Below are 16,949 nucleotides of genomic sequence, written 5' to 3'. Positions count from 1 at the left end.
TTTGATTGACAGGCCTGGAGTGCAATCAGGTTTCTGGTATAGGTGGGTGGGGCGTAGAGGAACCTGAGTGACCATATTTTATGTAGTTATTTTATGTATATCACGAACAGCAGTGGTCCAAGTAGCGTCCCCTGAGTCAACAAATGTCAATGTTAGAAAAGGATCAGATTTCAGTTTGTGTCTTTATGTTCTTTATGGTCTTGTGTCTCAGAGCTGGGAGTCCCGACCTCAGTGGACCTGGTGAGCTGCGAGCCAGCCCACATGGTGACGTCCTTCACCACCGGACACATCGGACTCTTCAACATGGAGACGCAGCAGCTCGTCCTGAAGCTGGAGTCCGCCGGGCCGCCAGGTGGGATCGCCGGTCAGGGGGGCGTTCAGACGATGATGAAGATGAACTCTGCTTAATAACATGGCACACACACACACACACACACACACACACACACACACACACACACACACACACACACACACACACACACACATACCAGCTCTGACATCCAAACCTTAAACCCTCCCGACCTCTGGGTGCAGTTTCAGTCTCTTATCACCGTCGTTTAACAAACTGCTGACTAAATAGAAAATCATGTTTTCTTTCTTCAAGTTTCTGTCCACATTAAACCATTAAATGAATATAATATAGTACTTTCTTATCTTAAAAAAACTCCCATGAAACTCCTTCCTGTTTATCTCCAGTTTATTTCCTGTTGTTAAAGAACACCTCAGTGTCTGACATCATCATAAAGTGATTCCTACAGAGTTAAAGCTTTTTGTTTAATCAGACACAGCTCTGACATCACTTTGCTCAACGCCACCAGACACCATAGAATTTTTTTTTTTAATTTTATCTCGTAGAAAACCGGAGTTGTTTGAGTCCGATGACATTGAACGGAGCGCCATTATGACTGTTTGTGGTAAAACATGAAACATCTAGAGTATCTCCATAGGGAATATCTCCATCATGTTTACAGTCAACAATCTGTCAGTGGAAAAAAATGAAGGTTTGTGGACGTACGTTTGACTTGGGTCTTTAACAAGCTATTTATTAATAAACAGTGTAACAGTGACCTGAAACGTTATCTACCAAACTGTTACCTGCCGAGGTATCTGTTACTATCTGAAAAATATATATGATGCAGTCAATGCAAAACAAACCATTTTACACGAGCAGAATTATTTAAATATCAAATTAAAATGATCATCAAGGTCAGCCGTTGCTCGTCTGGTGAAATAATGGCATCTGGTCACAAGACACATCAACAAAATAGTAATTAACTGCAATGTTCTTTCTAAAAGGGATAATCCGTCATTCGTTTGAGAGCATATTATTTTCAGAAACATCCTTTAGGTCTGTAATTTTTCCACATTTGAAGCGGTTATTTTTGCTACTCCTGAAATAGACATAATTCTGATTGTGTTGTGTTTGAAATCAGTAAACTTTGAAGCAGCAGACCAAAACAAAGCAGACAGGCAGCTACTGTCTCAGTTATTCCTTTAAATGTGAATTCAAACGGTCAATGTCGTCCTGCAAAGGCTCATTTATAAACATCACAGAGGTGAGTGGAAAAATTCAGGGGTCGAGCTGTCGTTTGGGCCCTCCGATGTCGACGCCATGGTTACGGCCTCGGTGCGTCTGTCAGGGTCTGTTTTCTCCGTGTCGGCAGGTGAATCGATTTGAAACCCTTCAAAATGAAATTATAACAGGACTTTTCAGACAGTTCAGGAACACGTGTGTCGCCGCCGAGCGTCTGCAGCTGCCGGTGTCTCATGCTAATGTTGTCCTTCTCGCGTCCGCCTCCACACAGAGGCTCCCTGCAAGATCAACAAAGTGCTGAGTCATCCCACGCTGCCAATCACCATCACCGCTCAGGAGGACCGGCACATCCAGTTCTTCGATAACAACACAGGTAGGAAGGGGTGGGGGCGTTGGGTTTAAAGGAGGACGCCACCACCTTTATCTGCTCATCCGTTGAAACAGGCATTTATCTTTTTTTAATTTTATTTCACTGTGAACCTGAAGGTAAACTGATCCACTCCATGGTCGCCCACCTGGACTCTGTCACCAGTCTCGCTGTGGATCCCAACGGCCTGTACCTCATGTCTGGAAGTAAGTCTTCGTTAATAGTTTTCAACATTATTTTTATTATTTTTCATTATTTTTACATTTAAACTAGGCTCAAAGTTTCTTAGTTTAGCTGATGAATAATTAAAACATAAAATTAAACCAATTGGTCTTTTTCACGTGTTGTTTATTGTGACTGCAATACCACAGAGTGCCACTAGAGTTCGGCTCCAAAAAGCCACCGTCTCCATAGACTCCCATTCAACTTCTCTCATGAAATACAAAGCCAATAAATGTTTTCCACGAGTTATCTCGGTGTTGTTAGCTAAAGTTGCTCCTTCTTGTTAGTTTTCTGGCGGTTCATCTGAAAATAATCCCGTCATTAATTAGAAAATAATCTTTAAAAAAAAGACGTGTTTTGGGGGCGTGTCTGTTTGATTGACAGGCCTCTGGTGCAGTCAGGTTACAGCTATCACCGTTGACGTCACTGTTGGTTGACACTTGGTGTGATCAGTCAGTTTAACAAGGAAATAAATAAAAACAGTCGTAAACATCGTCCTGAACCACCTGCTGGATACAGTACGGCAGCTCGCCTGAAGTGACGCCAAAACATCTCAGAAACGTCTGATGGCCTGCAACATTTCTGACAGATTATAGCTTCACTTTAGGACGGTGGGAGGAAGTGGCGACATGGCGGCCATCTTTGTTTACAGTCGTCCTCATTGGCTCCCTCTCTCTCTGCCTCTTTGTCCCAGGTCACGACTGCTCGATCCGTCTGTGGAACATGGAGAGCAAAACCTGCATCCAGGAGTTCACCGCCCACCGCAAGAAGTTCGAGGAGTCGATCCATGACGTGGCGTTCCACCCCACCAAGTGCTACATCGGCAGCGCCGGAGCCGACGCGCTCGCCAAGGTCTTCGTATGACCTGAAACTGGCGTGCAGCTGCCTGACGGGCGCCGAGGACGAGGGGAGGAGACGGATTTTTTTATTTTCACACACGGAGGAGGCTGTTCTTCAAATATTTATCCCCGCCCGCCTCCGGGACTCGGGCTGGCCCGGTCCTGAAAACAGACAAACCTCGGAGTGAATGGAAGCGAATGAAGAGGGGGACAGAAAGACTGGAGCTGGAATGGTTTCTGTCTTCTCCTCAAACACTCTCCGGTCTGCAGCCGCTCCGTTCACACATCGTGAAATGTGCCTTTTTTTCTTCATCAGGAGGAGACGAGCAGCTTCAGAGGAACCAGTCGGAGCTGAGGAGGATTCACATACGACAGGAGAGAAGGTCGATTTATGATCCTGAATTAACCTCCAGGTGACCTCCGACAGGACGGGGGGGGGAGGAGTCACAAACACCTGAAGGAGTTTCACTTTAAAATGAAGCTTTTTAAAGGCTCATTCCGCTTTATTTCCATCATTGAAACAGCAGAAGGAAATAAAGCAGGAGGACCCTTTATCAAGGTGACACCTTCTGGACAGAGTGATGCAGGAAGCTGCAGGTCAGGATCTGTGTGATGGAGTGATTCTTTAGTTTGATCAGCTGCAGACGTGAAGAGCAGCGAGCTCTCAGAGCCGTGCGGCCGGTCGATGAGTGTGTCTGCAGAGCTGCCAGTGTGAATGAAATCCTGCAGGGTGACGGCGTGACGGCACCGATCCTCCACCTGGTGGGTGACGATCGAACAACGAGCTCACCGAAGGTCATCCGGCAGAGAAAAAAAACATCCGGAAAGGCTTTTTGTGTGTAAAATATGTCGGGCCGAGGCTCGGTTTGAAAACCTGCTGCTGCTGTTCGTGGTTGGAAATCCTGACGAGCTGCAGAAGAAGTCCTGCAGCGGAGCTTATCTCTTTCACTGAAGTATTTATTACGATTTTAAAAGGCCAAATTAAAGTGGAGAGATTCACCTGGATGCTTCCTGCTGCTGCTGCTGAGCTCATGTAGTTGTAAAGTAACTCACCTGTTTAGTCGCAAGCACTCGAGCTCCCGCCACATCTGTACATGCTTTACATGCTGAATGCCTGAAAAAATACTGTATTTTATGTAATTCCTCTGATTACCAGTTTTTTAAATTGTGTTTGGTGACAGACGTGGACGTTGCAGGTAGATCTTAATTTCTTTTCTTTTTTTTTTTTTTTTTCTGTTTTACTTGAACAGTGGAGATGGTTCCTTTTCGGGGGTTTCTGCTGGTGCACATCCAGTGGACGTGACTTTACCTCTCAGCACTACGCTTTTATTTCTGCCTTGTACCAAATTATCATCTCAAACACGCCACCGCGGTGCATCGTGGAGGAAATTAAGTTTTCGGTGTAAAAAGAGGAAACAGATACGTGTACAGTTTTTAAGTATTAAAGTAAATCTATTTATTAACCTGCTGTAAAGAGGATATGAAGGGAAAGTTTAACCCCAAAGTGGAAGGAAGTGAATTAAACTCTTATTTGTGGTTTAAATTCAGCTTTGCTGTAAAATTCTGTAGAAAATTAATGGAGTCTGGTTGGTTTGGTGAGCACCAGGACTGCTTGTGATTTTCACACTATTTGAACCTGAACGTTCACACATCCACCGTGTTCAAGATGTTTTTCTACGTCAAAGAGAATCAGCCACTTCCTGTGTCATTCCTCCCCTCCAAAATAAGAGCTCGTGCCCTGCCGAGCCAGCTGATTGGTGGAGTTTAGAGATTTGTGTGTTTGCAGGTGTTTGTAGATTTACGTCTTAACGTGGGTGAGTGTGGAAGTATATTAACAGCAGAAGATTAAAAAAAAAAAAAAAAAGGCACAGAACTCTTTTGGAGCTCAGCAGAAGTGCAACAATTTAATTGTCGAATAAAAGTCGAATATTTTCTGATTCCAGATTCTTAAATGTGAGATTTGATCTTTGTCGTAAATCAAACAAACTATTTTGAATTTCGGACATGAAACACAGACCTCCTGCTGACACACAAACAGAAAATAAAGTGGTTTTTTTTATTGTTTTTCTTTTCAAAATAAAAGACTTCATGAATTCATGAAGACACAGAATCTCCAAACCAAACCTAATTTAATATCTGACGACTTCAGCAACGACCTGCCAATCATCTGATCTCACTTTGATTATAAGACATCATTCACCCTGCACGCAGTAACACTAGCCAGTAGTGACGGAGGCAGCTGAACCATTCTCACTATAAATCTTATATTTTGTGGTCTTTGGTGGCAGAAAGCCAAACGTTCAGACTGAAACCTGAATGAAAATCGGTCCGGTCTGCCTGTAAATTACTGTTGTCCTTTAATGTGTACGGTGAGAAATTATAGACGGCTGTACATACAAGTACATACAGGTGTTGTTTTCCTTTTTACATGTTCTTTTTTCTTTTCTTTTTATGATTTATGATTTATGAGTAACAACAATAAAGGAATATGTTGGACATCGTGATGCTGATGTGTGTCTTCTGTTTGATGAACTCTGTGATTGTTTTTTTTTTCACACAGCTGAACTCGTTTCTTTTAGATTTGATCTGGACGTCTGAAGAACAAAAAGTATTTCCAGTGTTTTTCACTCAGTAGTTTTTCATTTGAAGATTTTAAAACCGTCAAGATAAATGAATCCTTCAGTCCAGCAGAATTAAAAAATTGTATTCACACTGTGGAAGAAGTTTTGAAGCGGCATTTGCACACGTTATATTTTACAGTGTAATCAAAATGATGCAAAATGACACAAAACAGCTTAAAAAAAACACAAACTAATGAAAAATGACTGATTCACATGGAAACAGGTCACTCTGAAGAATCTTAAACTAAAAACATACTTTGGTTTATTTATACTTTTGTTCTACACTGTCAAAAATAGTAAAAGTAAAAGAAAAAATCTTGAATTAGTCGCTGTGTCCAACCTTTTGACCAGAACTGTATAATTTAATTATTTCTGAACATTACAGTCAGTAACACTTTTTTGTTTTATATCTCTGGTATAAGAGCGATGTTATAGTTACCTTAACACATGAGTATAAATCATATTTATCTAGTTGAAGTTGGGATTAGATATACTAATATTTAATGTACTGAAAATATATTTAAATGTTCGCGGGGAAATATTATGAGGCTGACGGAGTCCTGCTACGCTCCGGTCGGTGGCGATGGTGCGTCTTTGAGCGCGTTTGTCAACCGTTATTAAAGCCAACGAAGAAGAACTGACGCGTCGTACGTCTCGGGAGCTCCTCTCTTCTGATTGGCTGGCAGACCTGCGGCCCCAGTCGGATGCTCTTCGTAAACAAAGCTGAGCCGCCGTTAAACAGCTGAAAGCCGCTTCGTGTGGTGGAAGATACGATCATAAATACCTCATCTTAACACAGCGGTAAGTGGGAACGGAGTTATTCATCGAACGGCTGTGAAATGTACTCCTAAAAGAGCAGCGGACCTCTTGGTTAGTTAGCTATCTGACTAGCATAAACATGCTAAAGTTAACCATAAACTCCAACCTCCGCGGTGGTTGTCAACGTTGCACGTCACCCTCTGTTGCTCTGGTTGTCTGCTCAGCCCGCTGCTAACGTGTTTTACTTTCATAAAGTTCAGTCGATGACATGTTTAGTGAAGCAGCTGGTGAAACTGAAGCCGTGTGCGCAGCTCGGCTAACGTTAGCGGTGAAAAAAAAAAAAAAGCTCAGATTTGACATGGACTTTGGTTCCGGTGACTGAATTCAACCTGTCGGTAGTCCCCTTCCAGACTCCGGCCGCCGGACCACCAGGAGCAGCGGTTCAGTCCGGTTCCGGAGCTGCCATGACCCGAAGATAATGGCCGCAGAGCTGTTTCCCACCAAGAAGCTGGTTCCGTCCGCCTCCGCGAGCAGCACCACGTCCATCCGGCGGTACCAGCAGCACAACGTGACCAACAACAACAACACCGCCGCCGCGCACGGCTGCTGCAGCTGGCAGGGCCTGTACCCCACCATCCGGGAGAGGTGAGGAGCCTCACAGCTGGAATTCGGTTCCGTCTTATTTATACACAACAGCACAGGTTAATTTAGAGAACTTATCACAGTAAAGTTCTGACAGCAGAACTTTATGAACATTATAGAGAAGGAACCCAACAGTTCCTCCAGCAGAACCGCACTCAGAGGTCGAGAACATCCTTGACTGGACGGAAAAATGAACTGTTGGCAGGGCAAGAGACCGGAACCATGCAGGTCCACAGGACGTGCAAAAGAAAGCACCATGAACAGAAACTGCGGGAGAGAAAGCATGAAGCTGATGAGATGTAATTTCATGTTACATTATGTAATATCATATATCGCATAAATGTGGAATAAATGCAGTGGAGTCAAAAGTAGAAGCGTTCCTTCTGAAATGTGTAGTGGAGGTAAAGCTGGAAGTAAACGGACATACTGTGGTGAAGTACTTTTAACTTGTACTTCAGCGTTTGAGTAAATGTACTTGTGTACCTTCAGTGAGTTTCTCCTGAACTTGGTTGTCGTTTTGAGTCAGTAACTGTCGGTGAATCGTGTTTCCTCGCAGGAATTCAGTCATGTTCAACAATGAGATGATGGCAGACGTTTACTTTGTGGTCGGGCCACCTGGTGGGACGCAGCGAGTCCCGGGACACAAGGTACATACGCACACACACACACACACCCACCATGCATCACATCTCTGCTGCTCTAGGACACTTCTGAACCTCTCCAGTGACGGTCCGGCTCAGGCGTGGTGATGGTTTAAATCCTCACAGCGCCCTCAGCAGCCTGTGACGTCTGCTGGTCCGACGCTGACACAAGTGGAGAGTAAATATTAAGATACTTATTTTTTAATTATTTTTTTTGGGGGGGGGCCGTTTCTGCTGCCTTCATTATCGGGATGGTGTCGATAGGAAGGAGCGACTTCTGGATTTGACCTGCAGACTTTGGAGTTAAAAGGCATCGATCCCTCCAACTGTTAACTGTTGCTCTGCTGCTCAGATAAATAAACAAACAGTTTAGTAAATAAAACAACATGCAGCTTTTGGAAATTTTTTTATTGAGGTCGTCTGAACGTTTCTAATCTCATCGAAACACCCAGATTTCTAGCAGGAGGCTCGACGTGTTCCATTAGATGACCAGCAGGTGGCAGACTTTCTGCTCGGAGCTGTTTTACTGCCCTTAAACTGGAGAACTTGTTCTGACTTCCAGTCCGGGAGGAAGATGGAGGTCTGAGGTCAGACTCTCCCGTGGACAGTTGTTGTTTTCAGGAGGACTTTAACATGGTGTCACATCGTTTGTATTTCAAGCTGAACATTTTCTTCTCACCGTTCCCTTCTGGTCGTGTTTTAAAGCTTCGAGAACCGTGATCTGGTCTCTGAGGCTTTGTCTGTTTGAAGTGTAGATCTCGTCCATGTGTTCCCTCCTCAGTACGTCCTGGCCGTCGGCAGCTCCGTGTTCCACGCCATGTTCTACGGTGAACTGGCCGAGGATCAGGACGAGATCCGGATCCCTGACGTGGAACCTCCCTCCTTCCTGGCCATGTTGAAGTACGTCGACCTCCGACTCCGTTTTTCTGTTCCACCTGTAGAAGGTCAGAACTGAAGCGTGACCGTGGTTCTTCTCCTGCAGGTACATCTACTGCGACGAGATCGACCTGTGCGCCGACACGGTGCTCGCCACGCTCTACGCTGCCAAGAAGTACATCGTGCCTCACCTGGCCCGGGCCTGCGTCAACTTCCTGGAGACCAGCCTGAGCGCCAAGAACGCCTGCGTGCTGCTGTCGCAGAGCTGCCTGTTCGAGGAGCCCGACCTGACGCAGCGCTGCTGGGAGGTGATCGACGCTCAGGCCGAGCTGGCGCTGCGCTCCGAGGGCTTCTGCGACATCGACGCGCAGACGTTGGAGAGCATCCTGCGGCGGGAGACGCTCAACGCCAAAGAGATGGTGGTGTTCGAGGCGGCGCTGAGCTGGGCCGAGGCCGAGTGCCAGAGACAAGACCTGCCGCCGACCATCGAGAACAAGCGGCTGGTGCTGGGGAAGGCCATCTACCTGATCCGCGTCCCCACCATGGTGCTGGAGGACTTCGCCAACGGAGCGGCGCAGGCCGGCGTGCTGACGCTCAACGAGACCAACGACATCTTCCTGTGGTACACCGCCGCCAACAAGCCGGAGCTCTTGTTCGCCACCAAACCGCGTAAAGGCCTGGCGCCGCAGCGCTGCCACCGCTTCCAGTCCTGCGCCTACAGGAGCAACCAGTGGCGGTACCGCGGCCGCTGCGACAGCATCCAGTTCGCCGTGGACAAGCGCGTCTTCATCGCCGGCTTCGGCCTGTACGGCTCCAGCTGCGGCTCGGCCGAGTACAACGCCAAGATCGAGCTGAAGCGCCAGGGCGTGCCGATGGGCCAGCGGATCATCAAGTACTTCTCCGACGGCTCCAGCAGCACCTTCCCCGTCTGGTTCGACTACCCGGTCCAGATCGAGCCGGACACCTTCTACACCGCCAGCGTGGTGCTGGACGGCAACGAGCTCAGCTACTTCGGCCAGGAAGGCATGACGGAGGTGCAGTGCGGGAAAGTGACCTTCCAGTTCCAGTGCTCCTCGGACAGCACCAACGGCACCGGGGTGCAGGGGGGCCAGATCCCCGAGCTCATCTTCTACGCCTGACCCGGCGGGACGGAGGACGCCGCAGAGATTCCTGCTTCACTGCCACGACGAGTTGAAACTGCAGAGACGAGTTCTCAGGAAGCTGCTGGAGGAGCCGACGGGTTCGCCGTCGACACTGAAACACGTTCCTTCAGCGCCGATGTGGTCGTTGTTGTTTTTCCAGTCGACAGAAAACTATTACAGGTGGGTTCAAAGATCAAAGTCCACATGGTGTCAGATGTGAAGCCCCGTTAGCTGGGACTACTTTCAGCAGCGTAGGAATCCACAAACCAGATTATCACCAGATCTCGAAACATTGCACAAGTACGGAAGGAAACAGCCATGAAAACATCAGCTGACAGAAGTCCAAGTGTTTTCTTTAGCGCCTATCTATTGATTGACACACTTCCAACACGCACATTTAAATCGTGGGTGACTGACACTTCCTGTGGAGGTCACTGTTTCTGATGTCCTTTTAGAATAAAAGCCAGCTGAGAAGTCACAAGTTCAGAAGTTTAAGTTGAACTGAACTTCCGTATTTTTACGGCAGCAACCGAGCTGCTTCAACTCGATGTGGCATCATGATTAAAAAGTCTTAATTTTGAACTGATAATTTGTGGAGATAATTTGACTTTTGAACCTGTTGCTTTTAGCTCAAGTTTGCCTTTTCATTCGGTACCAAATTTCGATAGCAAGGCTTCATTCACACGTTAAAACATAACCTCCGTTCCGCTTACGCACGAGTTAGTGAGCCACAGCTTTTAATCACGTCGGCCCGACAACGTCCATGAAATCACTCCGTTTCCACTTCCTCTGGACGTCTGATTTCACTTTTCTTTTTTTTTTTTTTTTTACTCATCCTTGTCACGTCTGTCTGAAAGGGTTCTCTGTGCTGCCATCTTCTGACAGCATGTGAGGCGTTTAGGTAACATCGGTAAATTACAGCTGCAGAAAATAACCCGGTTTACGCTCTCCACCCACCACAGCAAGGACATCCTCCACCTGAAGGAAACACCGCAGTGAGGAGGCTAAACTAAACATCAGTTCCACCATGTTTCATTTTGTTCTAATAAAATTTGGATTTTATAGAATTTAATTGGAAAAAGTGTCGTCGAGGAACCGATATGATCAAACAAATGCAGGCAGTTTAATGACACATTTCATTTTCCTCAGAGTGAACGAATGCAGGCTGTAGCTCTCTGGAACCACGGCAACACTACAGTACACTTTACTTCCTGTTTACACCCGCTTTCACATTGAGAGATATGGTCTCCAATTTTTTTTAACACTTCAAATTGAATGAAAAAAAAAAGAATTGTTGTGGATTCCTTTTGTCTTTTAATCACTTTACTATTCCAGCAATTAATGTAACACATGATGAAATGTACGGTGTCACTTTAAGGCAGAAAAGAAGTCGGTTGTTTCATATTTTGTTTAGTTATGTGGCGTTTATGGAGTCAAATCAGGACCAAAAAGTCTGGAACTGAAAATAGAAATTGATCATTTGATTCAAAATATTCCAGAATTGAATCAAAATTGTATTCAAGCTGAGTATAATTTAGTTATTTTTTATTTTGAAGGCAATGTTGTATTCTTCAAAGTTTTTTGAATGTTACGAACAGGTCGATATAAGCTGCACACGTGACGCTGCAGGAGCAGGTTTTCAGTTCGATGCCTTAACGTGTTGGTTTGATCGTGAGATGACCTCAGAGGCTGTAAAACGTCCCGAGTCGTGGCTTCGTGCCGTGACGACGGCGCTCAGAAGTTCCTGCGTTTACTGAAGGACTTAAAGAAAATAAAAAATAAAAATGAAGCTCAGACGTTTCCTTGTGTTACCTGTGCAGGTGTGTTTTAAAGCTGAATATCACGTTTTATATTTGTACACTGAGAGCTCATCACACTCCTGGTTTTATACACCTTAGTTTGAACTGTGACCTCTGGTGCTGACTCGTCGATGACCCATAATCCACCTGAAAATCTACCTGCAGCATTACAGGAAGGATTTTAACTGACTTCCTGTGTTCCTTTACATCCTCTGCTCTTAATTTGGAAAAAACAATGTTTGCCCCTGATTTGCCCCTTTTATTGTTTCATTAATGTTGCAGTTGTGTAAATATATTTCTGTGACACACTAATCTAATTGGAAAATGGAGGACAAACTGTTTTCTATCTGATTTTATCTGTTTGCTGAGAAAACATCTATTTTTGTTTCCTGTTGTCTGATTCCAACCTGAATGTGCAGTGAGTACGTGGCCTTATCAATGTGTTGTTGTCGTGACAGATTTGGAAATAAAAAGATCCAATTGATTTGAGTCCTCTGTGAATCTGTTCCGTCTTCATATTGGTATTTTCTTAGTATTGGGGAGACACCATCCCCCAGACAGGCCGTGGTTACGCCCGTGTTTCCTTCCCAACAGAGGTGTGACTGACTGAAAATAAAGCCCACAGACCGCCTGTGGAGGAGCCGCTCTGTTTGTCCCTCCGCGACCCCCGTCCGGACACTGCAAACCCGGAAGTGGCGCAAATTGACAGTTCAAATTCCAGCTGTGAAACTTCTCGCACGTACTCGGTTCATGCAGCGATTAAAGATCATCTCTGGACACTTGTGTCCCGGCAGGTCCCCGGAGTCCAGGCGGGACTTACGACGGGCGGAATGCGGGTCCGCAGTGGGTGGCGGGTCTGAGGAGGACGTGGTTGTGGTTCACGGACGGAGGACCGCGATCGGAAAAGCAAAAAGAGGAGCTTTTAAGGTGGATGCGGTTTAACCGGGGTAAACCAGGTCTGTTCAGGTTTAACCCGCCAACCGGGGCAAAGTTCAACAACAGAAAACAGACGGAGCCGCAGGGGGAGAAAATTACACCGACTTTATGTTGTGTTGCAACCGGAGTGAGCAAAGATTTAGTGGAATTTACTGCAGTTTCTTTTCTGTTTCACGTGACTTTTAGTCCAAAAACAACAATCACGGTCACTTTAAAAAAAAATTACAGTTTATATAAAATGCATATTAATTTTAATGGAAGCCCAGAGGCCCAAAACAACAACAACAACAACAACAAATTTGACAACAAGACAAAACATCTACATGTTTTTTTACATCGTGCTTTGTTGGATTCAATTAGTGGTTCTCATAAGGAGCCAAAGCCAGTCCAATAGTTTGGCTATGATCATTTGCACACAAAAAAAAGCAATTAAAAATGTAAAATTTGAAACTGAAACTTTGGATTCTGCAGGTTTAACGTCATTTAAACGTCCTCCCCTTCAGGACACCACACCTGACGAGCTGCTGAGTACAGTGATGACAGCTGTGCTAACAGATGTTGGACTCTCACCTGACCAGCTGGGGGACGTCTGCGTGGGTGAGACAAGCTTCGTTTTTCTAATGAACAAGTGTGTAGAGTGGTTTAATAACTCTCCTGGATGAAGAGTGTTGTAGTTCACAGTGTGACCTGATGGTGGCGGTGTGGTAGTTCACAGTGTGACCTGATGGTGTTGTTGCCTCTCTGATACACAAGTGGGTCTGTTTGTCTTGTTGTCATGGTAACAGGATGCAGCAGCACCTGGTTACAGGTTCAGTACAGAACAGCATTTTATTTGATGTTGGAGGGTTTTGATGATGACAGATCTGCCGAGGAAGATGAACCCGATGATGATGAGTTAATGTATGAGATAATTTAACAACAGAACCAGATCATGAAGATGAAATATGTTTCACACACACACACACAGTGAAGTTCCAGTCATGTGACCCAGTTCAGCTGGTCCCGGCTGCAGGTCCAGTTGAACCTCCTGTAACTCTGGCGTGTTCCTTTCACCGTGTGTGTGTGTGTGTGTGTGTGTGCGTGTGTGTGTGTGTGTGTGTGTGTGTGTGTGTGTGTGTGCGTGCGCAGGTAACGTGCTGCAGCCCGGAGCCGGAGCTCTCATGGCCAGAGTGGCTCAGTTCCTCAGGTGAGTGTGACATCACTGACTCACCCGCCGGTGGTCCGTCGCAGCTTCTTACCGCCCCGTCTCGGTTTCAGCGGCTTCCCAGAGGCGGTGCCCGTCTACACGGTGAACCGGCAGTGCTCCTCCGGCCTGCAGGCTCTCTTCAACGTCGCAGGTAACGCGGAACCGCTGCAGCTGAAACTAAGACCTACACTGCGTTTTTACGATGATTATACAGTAAAAATGTGATCACTGGTCGTTTATTTTATCTGGGAACTGCGCGCGTGAAAAACAGGCGTCGGGTCTATTTTATAAATGACGCGACGCGCACGCGAGACGACGTATCAGCGGGCGGTGAGGATGCTCTCATTCATTAACGTGGACCCCGAAATGAAACGACACCGGGCAGCCAGTGTGTTCGCGGCCTAACGGAGCGCCGACTCGCGCTCACCTGGATTTTTCTGTTCAGGAGCCATCAGGAACCGCTCCATCGACCTGGGCCTCGCCTGCGGGTCAGTCCACCCTCGCTCCCACATGACACCTGTTCCATCTGATGCGTGTTCCCTACAAAATAAAAGCGGTGTGTTTCCTGTGTTTCGCCGCAGCGTGGAGAGCATGTCGCTGAGATCCATCGGCGAGCCCGGAGACCTGAGCAGCAGGCTGATGCAGAACCACAAGGCCAGAGACTGTATCATCCCCATGGGGTCAGAAACGCACGCGCACAGGCCTATTCTGATTCTGGTTCTGATCCTGGTTCTGATCTGCTGTGACTTCCTGTTCCTTCCTGCAGCATCACGTCGGAGAATGTGGCCGAGAAGTTCGGGGTCTCCAGAGAGAAGCAGGACTCCTTCGCCGTCAGCTCCCACCTCAAGTAGGTCCTCTTTATGTCCGTTCGCACGCTGAAACAGGAAGTGGACAGTTTTAGAACCCGGTTCTGTCCACACAGGGCGGCCCGGGCGCAGAGCTCCGGTCTTTTCTCCCAGGAGATCGTTCCTGTCACCACCCGGTCCGTGGACGAGGACGGCAGCGATCGCGAGGTGACGGTGAGTCAGGACGACGGCGTCCGACCGGGAACGACTCTGACGGCACTCGGTAAACTGAGACCGGCCTTCAGACCCGACGGCAGCACCACAGCAGGTCAGAGGTCCACCAGAACCACACCGGGAAGCTCCCGCCGCGGGGACTCACGCCCCCCTTCTGTGTCTCAGGTAACTCCAGCCAGGTGAGCGACGGCGCGGCGGCCGTGCTGATTGGTCGCCGGTCTGCGGTCCAGGCTCTGGGTCTGCCGGTCCTGGGTGTCCTGAGGGCCAGCGCCGTGGTGGGGGTCCCTCCTGACGTGATGGGGATCGGACCGGCGGTCGCCATCCCTGCAGCGCTGCAGCAGGCCGGTGCGTGTGTGTGTGTGTGTATGTGTGTGCGTGCTCTTTGTGTTTCCACAGTTTACAACATTTTATAGAGAAACAGGCTGTCGGTTCTGTGCAGATGTTTCACGTTCTCCTCTGCAGATGTTCTGCTCGGTGTGTTCTGACTGAACGTGTTTCTCTTCTCAGGACTGACTATCGATGACATCGATGTGTTTGAGATCAACGAGGCGTTCGCCAGTCAGGTGAGAAACACCTCATCACTAGTTGCACACGGTTTTGTGAGCAGCGGACCGGGCGTCTGTGATTTCACCGTTGGACCTGAAAGTAGAGCAGAGAAACATCAGATTTGGTGTCAAAATCTGGAAATGATCAACAGAGGCCCTTGAAATACTTCAGAAAGTCTACGGGGATGAAGCGATGAGCCTGCGAGATGTTCTGAGTGACGTTCAGGTTTCAAGAAGGGCGGAGCTTCACTGTCCAAGACCGAAGGAGAATCAGGTCAGGAGACACCAGGTGTGTTTTCTTTGACATTGTGTTGTGTCACCGTGAATTCGTCCCCCAGAGTCAGACTGTCAACACCGAGTTCTACTGGGACCTTCTGAGGAGTCTTGAGGTGAAACATTCACTGCGAACCAGCTGAACTGCGGCGCCAGGCAGCGCTTTGAAAACGGGCGAGTCTCTTCTCCACAATACAATCGTAGCTCCGCCCCCTTTCTCACTGGATTCATCTCCCTGCTTTCCTTCTTTCTGTTCAACATTGTCAAAATCTTTGATGTTTCTCTGCTCGAGTTTCAAGGTGAGTAAAACATAAAAAAAAAAAAAAACGTGTAACTCCTCGTGTGAGCACGTACGAGCAGCAGCCTCTGAACATATTGATCCTCCCTCGTGTCGCGTTGTTAAAATCCGACCTGGATCACTTCGCGTGGTTCTGAACAGGCGCGGCATCGTTGAGCTTCATTCCTGCTCGGACTCGTTTGCCGCTCGTCCCGGTTCCCGTGAAGTGAAACTGCGAACTGCTTCTTTCCCGCTCCCAGGCGGTGTACTGCGTGGAGAAGCTGGGCATCCCGCTGGAGAAGGTGAACCCGAACGGCGGCGCCATCGCTCTGGGCCACCCTCTGGGCTGCACCGGGGCTCGGCAGGTGGTGACGCTGCTCCACGAGCTCCGACGCCGAGGCAGGAGGTTGGTGTCCGCCCACGCTCTCACCGGACGCTCGCCTCAAACCGGTTTCTCAGCAGCAGAGTGTGTTTTCTGCCCCGCTCCTTGTCTTGCAGGGCGTACGGCGTCGTGTCCATGTGCATCGGGACCGGGATGGGAGCGGCGGCGGTCTTCGAGTACCCCGGACCGTAGGAGACGACGGGTCATCCACAGCTCAGAGTCCACCTTCATGTTCAGGTGTCCAAACATTCAGACTGCAGTTGATTACGTGCCTTTGATTTCACAAGTCAGAGTGTCAGAAAGCTTCAGAGTCACAACATCAACACGTCTGAGCAGGAAACACATTTTCTCTGCAGGTTGAAGGTTTTTCTGTTTTTTGATGAAGAGATTTTACAATCAAATGTAACATAATGTGATGTAATAACTGCAGCAGTGAGAGGCAGGTACGAAACATCAACATGTTGGGGTGTTTATGGGCTACATGTCATATTATTGATCAGTTAATGTAGGAAACAATCAGCAGATTAATCAATCATGAGTGTCAGTACACTGACAGACGATGTATGTGTTATTAAATTTGACCAATAAAGCATATTCTGAAAATAATATCTGTTTTCAGCCTCCACTGTTTTTAAAATGATCAATATTATAATGCTGAGATTGTGAAAAATCTTTTATTTTGAAACTTTTTAGCCTGGTGTATTTCCTGTCTTTGTCCAGCAGAGGGCATCAGAACAGCAGCCATTAGGTAACAACATGAACACCTCAACTTCCTGTTTACATCCAGGAACAACATGAGAAGAGTCTGTGGTGGAAAGTAACTGAGTACATTTACTAAAGTACGATTTGGAGGTATTTGTAGTTTACTAGAGTATTTAAATGTTCA

The 16,949-nt window shown here is 47.1% G+C and overlaps 3 protein-coding genes across 6 annotated transcripts in view; all 3 read left to right on the top strand.

Moving 5' to 3' along the window:
• Positions 1–4,794, top strand: part of LOC138629885 (striatin-like) — a 30,609-nt gene extending 25,815 nt beyond the window's left edge. Inside the window, exons 15-18 of the mRNA XM_069713867.1 lie at positions 212–352; positions 1,809–1,910; positions 2,024–2,110; positions 2,821–4,794. Of these exons, the coding sequence (XP_069569968.1) occupies positions 212–352; positions 1,809–1,910; positions 2,024–2,110; positions 2,821–2,990 (500 nt within the window). The 3' untranslated portion in view covers positions 2,991–4,794. The remainder of the gene's footprint in view (positions 1–211; positions 353–1,808; positions 1,911–2,023; positions 2,111–2,820) is intronic.
• Positions 4,795–6,265: 1,471 nt separating this feature from the next.
• Positions 6,266–11,929, top strand: LOC138629886 (BTB/POZ domain-containing protein 3-like). Its single transcript, XM_069713868.1, has 5 exons — positions 6,266–6,387; positions 6,756–6,990; positions 7,544–7,634; positions 8,410–8,528; positions 8,611–11,929. Exons 2-5 carry the CDS (start codon positions 6,824–6,826, stop codon positions 9,641–9,643), a joined length of 1,410 nt encoding a protein of 469 aa, XP_069569969.1. The 5' UTR covers positions 6,266–6,387; positions 6,756–6,823; the 3' UTR covers positions 9,644–11,929.
• A 213-nt stretch (positions 11,930–12,142) lies between these two features.
• Positions 12,143–16,343, top strand: acaa1 (acetyl-CoA acyltransferase 1). 4 transcript variants are annotated; one of them, XM_069713852.1, is made up of 12 exons: positions 12,143–12,372; positions 12,885–12,978; positions 13,510–13,567; positions 13,639–13,718; positions 14,013–14,055; positions 14,149–14,247; positions 14,334–14,414; positions 14,490–14,680; positions 14,752–14,931; positions 15,094–15,149; positions 15,942–16,087; positions 16,180–16,343. In XM_069713852.1, the coding sequence occupies exons 1-12, from the start codon at positions 12,196–12,198 to the stop codon at positions 16,253–16,255; spliced, it is 1,281 nt and encodes a 426-aa protein (XP_069569953.1). In that variant the 5' UTR covers positions 12,143–12,195; the 3' UTR covers positions 16,256–16,343. The 4 variants fall into 4 exon arrangements, with proteins under 4 accessions (XP_069569953.1, XP_069569954.1, XP_069569955.1 ...); XM_069713853.1 differs by having other exon boundaries at positions 12,279–12,508; XM_069713854.1 differs by having other exon boundaries at positions 12,314–12,401.
• The last annotated feature ends 606 nt before the right edge of the window (positions 16,344–16,949 follow it).

Source organism: Brachyistius frenatus, unplaced genomic scaffold (genome assembly GCF_029030835.1).
Source record: "Brachyistius frenatus isolate BFR_SWC_R1_liver_20210118 unplaced genomic scaffold, ASM2903083v1 Contig_123, whole genome shotgun sequence".
Lineage (NCBI taxonomy): Eukaryota > Metazoa > Chordata > Actinopteri > Embiotocidae > Brachyistius > Brachyistius frenatus.
This window is presented reverse-complemented; position numbering and strand designations above follow the sequence as displayed.